At 33.0% G+C, this 9,896-nt stretch overlaps 1 protein-coding gene across 1 annotated transcript; it reads left to right on the top strand.

The window, feature by feature from the left end:
* The first annotated feature begins 116 nt into the window (after positions 1 to 116).
* Positions 117 to 8,617, top strand: LOC127870345 (receptor-type tyrosine-protein phosphatase mu-like). The gene is made up of 10 exons (XM_052412968.1): positions 117 to 251; positions 780 to 915; positions 1,181 to 1,294; positions 1,596 to 1,698; positions 1,961 to 2,034; positions 3,349 to 3,477; positions 3,811 to 3,942; positions 4,816 to 4,955; positions 6,099 to 6,234; positions 6,529 to 8,617. The coding sequence occupies exons 2-10, from the start codon at positions 814 to 816 to the stop codon at positions 6,592 to 6,594; spliced, it is 996 nt and encodes a 331-aa protein (XP_052268928.1). The 5' UTR covers positions 117 to 251; positions 780 to 813; the 3' UTR covers positions 6,595 to 8,617.
* The last annotated feature ends 1,279 nt before the right edge of the window (positions 8,618 to 9,896 follow it).

Here is a 9,896-nt window from a genome sequence, read left to right as displayed (position 1 = left end):
CGGAGGCGTTACAATATTTCTAGTAGGTAATTTGCATCAAGTCTAATGTGAAATGAAGAAGTAGTAAAAGTCTATAAATGACCAATGAATTGCAGGATAAACCACATATATTCTCGCAACGTGACCCTGTTTCACTACACTTCTTGGCCCGATAAAAGTGTGCCAACCAGCAGTACAAGCCTCGTTCAATTCTGGAGAAAGATAAGGTGTCAAAAGAGAACCACAAAACAACCATGGCTAATACATTGCAGGTAAAATAAGAAGTATCACTTTCTTATTTCAGAATGTTTTAGTGTGTGCGATGGGAAGCATTTATATTGTTGCACATTAAGACGTTGTATGTGAAACACTACTCATTTGATAACACACATCTTCGTAACTTTAATGGTTTCGATTTCGTTTCTTGACTATATCTGGTGTACCTTATATCCCTCCTTGCCCGATTTGGGTACACGTCGGGTAACATGTTTACATGGGAGAAAAGGAAGACGTCTATTGATCTGGAGGGAAACAGGTCTATTTCCAATTGCTTGTGTTTGAAATTCGAATACACACGATATCTAGAAAACATTTGCAAATATATCTTGTTCAAAAGTGTGCACAATATATCTCTGCAATAGCGTACTTAAATTAAGCAAGAACCTACAACTGCATAAACCGTTTTATAAATCGTGTACCAAACGAAGAAATCCGAAAAATGGTACCGGTTAAGAATGGATTGGTTTGATTACATATTGGGTTTTGAATTGAGTAACGATTGTGTTTGTGTCTGCTGTCAGCGCTGGTGTTGGGCGCACCGGGACCTTCATTGCAATGGACTATCTCTACGATCAGGGAAAGGAGACCGGGAACATTGATATCCCACAGTGTGTGACCAACCTGCGCGCACAAAGAGTCAACATGGTGCAGACTGCCGTAAGTGTATCAAGCCGATAAGTAGTTTCGTGATATCTGAAGATTGTTCAAATCTTTGTTGTTGTTTTTTAGAAAGAAAAAACACCCATACAACTGTATTTATTGTACAGTTATTTTCCCTATAAAAGCGGCATCTTATTGCATGTAATAAGGAAAGACATACGTCAAGACCGCGGAAGTTGTTCGTTGTACACGTAATTTATTATAAAAGCGATAACATAGCATTTTATTTAATAATAATTGTCAAGATCGGCCATCATTCCAGAGTCAGTACCGATTTCTGTATAAGCTGATGCTTGAAATGTTGGTACTTCCTTCCCAACCCGTGACTACCGAACAGCTAAATGGAGAGAATATGGAGCTCAAAGAACAGTATTTAGTAAGTTTGATAACAGGGAATCCAATAATTACCCACATTTGATTAAACCATGTTGATTATGTCGCATTAAGGTTACTTTTCATCAGTTGTAAGACACATTGACTTTAGATTTTGTAATTCGCAACTGCACAACATGTGTTTTCAAAAACATATTAATATACATTGACTTTCCTTTGGAAACATGTAAATACAGAACCATCAGTTCAAACCAAAAGACGTAACATTGATAAAACGCATTAATAATAACGTTATTGTGAGCCTTTCATTACTTAAATATCTCAAAAATCGAAACATGTATCAGGATTTAAGCACCGAGGAGTCACTGTTTCCAGACGATAACACGTACAAATCAGCAACGGCCAATGAGAATCAGTCAAAAAATAGATCAATGGACATCCTGGCTGGTATGAAGAATTATACGTAGCCTTATATATACACTAGATTGATCTTGTGGTTTTGTATTTTTGTTTGTATTGATGTGGATTAAATGTGTTCATTGACAAATTGTTTAAATTCGGCATGTTTATTGAAGAGTTTGTTACGTAGAAGGCAGTGCCATTATTACAATAAAATTACATTTAAACACACAGTAAATTGGCTTTACATTGCGCATAAGACCTAATGTGATATTTGTGCTTCTTACATTAACATGTAATTAATTTTCAGCTGATAATTATCGCCCATATTTGTCATCCCACATTCCGAATACGACCGATTACATCAATGCTGTGATAATGCCAGTAAGTGCTAAACAAACTGTATTATAGATTAAATATTACTTGCTTCAATATTGTTTTTAATTATATCAGTTTCAATTGTATACATCTTTGTACTTAAATAACTATATAAGTATTCGTCAAAAATGGCAATTACAAAAATTATTCAAATGTTGATTGACTACGATTTGTTATGATTTGAATTTGGTCTGCCAATATTCAAAGTCAGTGTTTTGTATACTATAAAATAATGTCAATATTTAACATGTTTAAATGTATTTTATAAACATGCACTTTAAAACCGCTGTCTTCGTCTTAGTTCACTTGTCTTAATTTTACTTTTTTATGTACGTTTGCAAAGAAATTTGTATAAAGATTAACTATAGTTGACGATGTTTCATGGTGCTAGATTTTGTCTTGTTTTTGGTCTTGTTTGCCTATGAATCAATGTTGGTAAATAAGATATTAAAATATCTATTTTATAGTGATTATAGTTGCTTTCACCATCATTTTCTTTAACAGTCATCATCCGTATCCGTATCAATATAATATGCTTCAAACGTTTCCAAATTATTTTTTTTGCATTATAAAAGACAAAAAAATACACTGTTTAGTTAAATATGCAAGTTTCAATATGTACTCAAAGCCTAAAGATCATAATTAAACCATGGTTGACCACTGTACTAAATCATTTTGTAGAAAAAACACGGTCTATGATTCATTTAATTGTTAACTATAAGACCATGACAAGTGGTTGATCCTGGTCTTAAATATCATTATCAATCCTTAGTCGACAGTGGCTCTATAAGGCGATTAACCACGTTGCCAAAAAACATGTTTGACAAGTGCACTGATTTATTGTAACATACTACCTATGACAGTAGTAATGTTATAGGTTCTGCTCTGTGTATACCTCCAAATTTCATGTATAGTTTACCCAGTTTATTATGTGTTTTATGACATTCATATATGTTCTTATGTGCATTTGGAAACTAATCTAAAATATTAAAATAACACATATTAAGTAATAGGTACATATAGTTAATGAAATTAACATAACAAGCGATTAATCACGATGGTTAAAAGACCATGTTTAACCATGGTCACCTAGGCGAGCATAGTAGATAGCGTCATGAAACATGATGGGCAAGGGCAATTTTTAAAACCACAACGGTCTGCAACCATGTTTACATGACTGTGTTGATTGTGTTTATTTCACAAAAGGTCCAGAGTTCGTTATTTATGTTTTTGTTCTGCGAATATAAATTTAGACGTTTTTAACCGCATTTAATAAAAACGCTTAGATACATTAAATACTAATCCTTTGATTTGCTTCAGAGTTTCAAGCTGCCGACAAGATTCATCATCACACAAACTCCTCTAGAACACAGTTTTGTGGACTTCTGTAGACTGATATGTGAAAAGGAAATTGAACTGATTATTTCCTTTGATGACTCCATGTCTGAGGTGAACAAAATACGTATGGTCTTGTACGATGCACTTACAACCCGATTAAAAACGGGTGGAACTCATTGCTATCACTTCGTTATTCCCATTGGACGATATGGGGTTATGAAAGCCACTTAAAAAGAATTTTACAAAACTGCAGTCTAATAAAAATAAGTGTGTATTGTGGTCATATAATTAAACTGCATAAAGATTAGCAGAAAATCAATAAGTGTTTTCCATAAAACACAGGATCCTATCTTGGAACGGTAAATTTAAAGCAATAAGATTTAAAACATTTAAATAAAGCATGCCGAACGTCATGCGTAATGGGAATGTGTTATTTATTTGCAGGAAGAAAAATGTCTTCCAGGCAAAAACGAAACAAAGTCGATTTCTGGTATAAGATTGACTGGTGTATCTTGTGAACCAAAAGACGGACCGGACTTTTATACAAGATCGTTTGACCTAAATCTTAAACAAAAGGTAATCTTTGTCCCACTTCCATAAACAGTTGACAATGTATATAACTCAATAATACTTGTTTAAGTCTATTCAAATTGTGTATTTGTAGCTAAGGGTGTACGTTTCGAAGGCAGGGCAACAAAGTCATTTGACGTTGATGATCTAGTATCAAATTGGGCTTTTTCGTAACACGATTTTGGTTCGAAGTATATACAATCAACATTTAATTTAGTTTGAAGTTCGAAAGAATCTTTGAAGCATTTGTTTACGTTGTAATGTCACTGTGCGCATTGTATGCAAAACCCAGAGGTCAAGGTTAATGGATATAGGACAACAATAATATTATAATTACTAATCAAATGCCTACAATTTGATCATTCATTCTGGTATACACTTTTGACGTTCTGTAAGCTGTTAGTCTCCTGTTCAATTACGTTTATCCGCTCATTCGTCTTTCAGTCAGCACAAAATGAAATACTTCAACAAAACGTAAAACAGTATCGTGCCACTTGGACATTATATTTAAAGTAAAAATGGAATATTTTACGCGACCCGTAATTTCTGCAGATATAAAATGTCAGGTGGCTGTTACTAAAACAGAAGTACACTAAGTAACTCAATTTTTTAAAATGTACATAATGCATAATCATGAAATTCTTTATTAATATACGCGAATAGCACTTTGACGGCAGTACTAAAAACTGCTGTTCACTAATTCATTTACGAATTCATTCGTCTGGCAAATTGAAAAAAACACACACGTAATATTGCTAAATTAAAGACGTGGTCAGATAAAGTGCTATTTCCAATTGTTTTAGAATGTGTAGTATTTGTCTTACTGTTTTATGACCCCTGTTTTCCGTGCAATAATGCTAAGCATTGTTGACTTTACAGACACACAGATTTTCACAGATAGTGTACACAGGTTGGTCGCAACCGATGGAACTGCCCCAGAGTCCTCGATCATTTATGGATCTGTTGCGCCACGTACAAAATGTTACAAGAAGTGAAGTCCCCATCCTAGTCCAATGTCTGTAAGTTAATTAACTTATCCACGTATACACATTCAAGCTTAAACTAACACTGCATTACATTATGTATAAAATGAACTTGTATATTTTTATACAAATTTGTGTATCTGTTGTAATAAATAATATTACATTTTATAATAATTATAATTAATCATGATGAATAATTGTTTAGCTGTTACTCTGCCATTCGTACCATACTCATTTCACATACTCAGTATGGGACCTGTATTCCTTACTGCCTTGGGATAGTGTCAAAAACGAATCGATTGAGATTTTGTAATTAACAATTGTGATGTACTTTTTCTACCCATATTTAAACTTGATCAAAATATATCGATTCGACATATAGAACACGGAAAGATCCGTTTTCTTTCCATGTGATTTAGACGGTTTACATACAGACAATTTACTGGGCTTGGGGAGTAATTTATTCCTTAAATGCAGTATTATATCAGTTTGCATCAATGTAGTTAATACACATATGCTGCTGAAATTCTGCATAACTTAAGACAAGGATTATATGTTATGTAATTTCTGTATTTCTTTAGAATTGCCTATGATATATTGTATTGATGTTCTTACTGTAATTCTCATATTTATGATATTGAATGTGCAGCCTCAAACTAGAACTACAGTTTTTTCAGCAGACTGGAAATAGCTATAAGTGAACCGATAATATAACCATCAATCATTTTGAGAGATTTAAATATTTAAAATAATGAATATGGGCCTTGCTCTGTAAAAAAAATGTATGTAAAATCTTTCATGAGTAGTTTATCTGAAGGGAAGAGTTCATAACTATATATATGGGCCGTGCTTTTTGAAAAGGGGGTTAAATGCATGTGCGTAAAGTGCCGTTCCAGATTAGCCTGTGCAGTCCGCTGAGGCTAATTAGGGAAGACACTTTTCGCCTTAACTTGATTTTTGCGAATAAGAGGCTTTTTAAAGACTTTAAACAGAATATATCATAGAAGCGGAAAGTGTGATCCCTGATTAGCATGCGGACTGCACAGGCAAATCTGGAACGGCACTTTACGCACATGCATTAAAGCCCCTTTTCAAAAAGCACGGCCCATATATATAGTTATGAACTCTTCCCTTCAGATAAACTACTCATGAAAGATTTTACATATCATGTATAAATAGTAATGGCGCCGACAAAAGCGGTCTGTTCGTGGTCATATGGACGCTTCTGGAACACGTGGAGATTCATGGTGAGGTCAGCATACCACGTGTCGTCAGACACCTGAGGCTGAGGCGAAAACAGATTATACCCACATTCGTAAGTTGTGTAGCGTATTGTAGTACACATAATACACGCAAAGCAGATAATTACTAAATGTTCCCTATTTAGATGATATTTGTAATAAAGATCATTTCACGATTGTTATCCGATCACTAACAGACTGACCGGACGGAAGACTGGCCCCGTAACTGTAAGTTCAGACATGAACTAAATCGTTTGAGTACGTCGCATTCGCAACTGTTTTGTAGATATATTTTTGGCATATTAACACGAGTCAGTGTATGTTTCGGTTGTAAAATGATTTAAAGTAAAACAATGTGTATGTTGTAGGACCAGTTCAAGTTTTGTGCAGACTGCATTGCGCTGGATGATGCGAACACATACGCAAATTTTTAGAAAATGTCGTCATAGACATTACATATAAACGAAAGCATGTGTTGGAGGTTTCTATACTGGACATGGATTATATGTCATTTTTGCGTTCGCAAATGTAAAATATATTGCATGCAGAGCAATGAATACCGTAGGTACGGAAACAGATGCTTAATTGTTAAATGGTGTAGCAAAATTTTGTTATGATTGTATTATATTTTCCTTACATTTATTGGCTTCGTTATATTCGTTCATTTGTAACCATAAAGTGCACAGGAATTATGTATTTTTATGTTTTAATTTAATATTTGTTCTATTTAAATATACTTACCTGTCCATTATTTGTGTGATATAGAAAAGCTTACTAAACAAATAAAACCTTTAATTGTTTTGTTTGGCATTTTGTATCAGTATGTCAGCATAAAAAATGACGATGAAGTGACAGGACCAGTGATGAAAACAAAACGTTTCGACTAAATGGTGCACGTTGTTTACTCGCGAAGGTGTTGGGCATATCCAAGAAAAAAAGCGTGTTACATGATCTGCTTGGTTCGTTCATTTGACAAAATCTCTTGATGATTCATATGGTGTTAATATCAAAATGTTTAATATATGTATAACTCTTTGTTTTTCATACGCAAGTTGCCATTACAAATCTGTTGGTGTACATTTAATGCTAGTATATGCATGCAACTAAAAACCTTAAAATATCTTGGCCTTGCATAAATATGATAGAAACAAGAACCTCGTGTTGATAAGCTCTCTTATTGATTATTAATATACAATTACTATCATATTTGTTAAGTTTGTAAAAAATGCAAGCGTAAAACATGATATCAGCGACATCGGAAGAAAGTTCTTAATGCCAAATATATGAATTGTTAGCTCGACCATTCAATAATGATGACTTCGGCTAGTTTGGAACGGTGAGACTGTTTTCACGTTAAAACGATTTAAAGTGCTGGGTATTTAACCCGACATATTGTTTTCTTGAGAGCTGGTTAAAAAAAAATGTGCATCGATACTGTATTAACATATTTGTATTTCATCAATACTGTATTAACATATATGTCTTTTTAGATAAAGTTACGCCACAATATTAGAAGGATATAACGATTTTAGACGGTTTACCATAACAATAAACATTAAAATGTCGTTTATCGAAATAACAACTTGTGTTTAATTTATTTTGATTGTAAGTTTGCATTTATAACACTATTTCCTATGGATTTTAATATCATTTAACTTTAAGTAAATTTAAAAATGACTGCTGATTTAAACGATGAACACATTGCTTTACTTGCGGATTGTAGAGCTTATCTGTTTGTTGGAAATTAACTTTTGCCACAGAAGTGATTGATTTATATAGACATAAAAATAACCATAATCAATACAAATTCAATATTCGTTAAGACCAGAGTTTAAAAGCTTGTTGATTATACTGTTCAGCATAAAGATGCAGTCAACCACGCTCTTTCCTTTTTATGTAACACAATCCAATGTAAAAATAATTTTGTTTTAATCACACCATTTTTTAGTCTGTGTAAAAGAACTCGAGATAAATATATGATACAATATTATGTTATGTTATTCTGCGGTATTTGTTTTAATAAACTAGGATCCCGCCTTTTAATATTGATGTGATGTAACCCATTCCCTACCCACATGATATTATGCGCTATGCGTTATTGAATATAATGGTTAGTTATGATTTTATGGAACCATACGCTGTTTGTATTATGTTAGCTGAAATATTATCAGACCCTCGAGATTTGCATTTTTTACTTGAAACCTGCCTGATATATATTTCCGACTCTGTCCCTGGCAAATCGAGGTGTGTTGTGTGTTGAAATTATGCTCACGTAATTCATTAAACACATCTTTATATTTTGATAAGAATCACGTTCATTTAAGTTATTATAATGATTGAGCATTAAATTCATTGGTATTGATCTGTTTTTAAATAGATTTATAGCATTTGTAAGTTTCTAGCAATTTTATATTAATCGTATTGCTTTTCTACGTATAGCATTGTATGTTGTTCTAAAAAGTATGCACATGTGTCTGTTTGTGTTGGATCCGTTCTTCCAAAAGTTATTTATGTGCAATAAGGAAATCTCGTTTTGCTGTTTTACATGTATTATCAAACATTTCTGTTGATGCTTTTGTGTAGTGTCATTTAATGTTAATACTTTGCCAAATACATAATTACTATTTTCATATTGATATTGCGTGGGAATGTCAATTAAATGCTTGAATACATGTACTTGTATATGTTTATATATAATTGATAAAAACATTGTTTTGCCAATATCAGATATTATTATTAATTAGTGTTGAGTTGTCTCCTTTTGAGCTTTTCACTTGTAATAGTGTTTACCGCAAAAAAACTTAAAGCATGCTCCGAAAATTAGAACCTATCAAGTATTTCAAATTCACGAATGAGATTCCCATTAAACGTGTCATTGATTTAAAATGTACATAAATAATACAATTTTATTACGCATTACTTAACAATCATGTATTTCAATTTGGATAGCGCAAGGTTTACTAAACGCTATTGAGCAAAACTACAACATTTTGTTTTACTTTCACTTCGGACGGTTCATTTTATTAAAGCAATAGAAATTTACATATTTCAAACAGACACTTTCGTAACACTACAATAATGAACAATCAAATACTTACCTACATTGCTTTATCCATCATCCCAAAAATCACAACATTTCCGAAAATAACTGCTTTGTTCAGGAAACACTTAAATATTTCCAGGGTAAAACAATGACATCAGTTCATTCTACGACTACTGCTACTACTGCTACTACTACTAAGTGTGCTTTCATACAAAATTTACTGCCTTGCGGATACAGATCCATTAACAAATATAAGAGCTTTTGTATTTTAATAACAATAAATAAGTTTATTAACTACTTACTGTGCCACTGAGATAAATTTTAAGTTCAAATAAAGGAGCAATTAAATGATAATGTTTAATGTCCCTTTTTAATAACAAAATAGGTTACAGCAATAAATTCCTTAAAACAAGAACAGAGAGTCCATTCGTCTCATCTATAATGAGTTATATAACAGCGCGTCTTGGTGAATAGTTAGACAGTATATAAAATAGGTGTGTAGCAAAATCATCAAGTATGTGTATAAAAATGTAGGCGAATTGATTATAAGTTGTAGTATGGTGATGAATGTTGTAGCAGTGATGGTGGTAGTGACAGCGGCTGCGGTGATGGTGGTGGCGGAATATGTAGTGAGGGATATTTTGGTAGTTATAGAAGTAGTGGGATAGGTGGAGTTGTGGCGATGGTGAAAGA

This window comes from Dreissena polymorpha, chromosome 2, assembly GCF_020536995.1.
Source record: "Dreissena polymorpha isolate Duluth1 chromosome 2, UMN_Dpol_1.0, whole genome shotgun sequence".
In the NCBI taxonomy this organism is placed as follows: domain Eukaryota; kingdom Metazoa; phylum Mollusca; class Bivalvia; order Myida; family Dreissenidae; genus Dreissena; species Dreissena polymorpha.
Note: the sequence above shows the minus strand (reverse complement) of the source record. Positions and strands in the feature narration are given on the sequence as shown.

Excerpts from the sequence above, each read along its gene's own strand:
- LOC127870345 (XM_052412968.1), top strand. The coding sequence starts at position 814 with ATGGACTATCTCTACGATCAGGGAAAGGAGACCGGGAACATTGATATC. Across the intron at positions 1,699-1,960 it reads ATCAATGGACATCCTGGCTG|CTGATAATTATCGCCCATAT; the intron begins GTATGAAGAATT and ends ATTAATTTTCAG. Across the intron at positions 3,478-3,810 it reads TTGATGACTCCATGTCTGAG|GAAGAAAAATGTCTTCCAGG; the intron begins GTGAACAAAATA and ends ATTTATTTGCAG.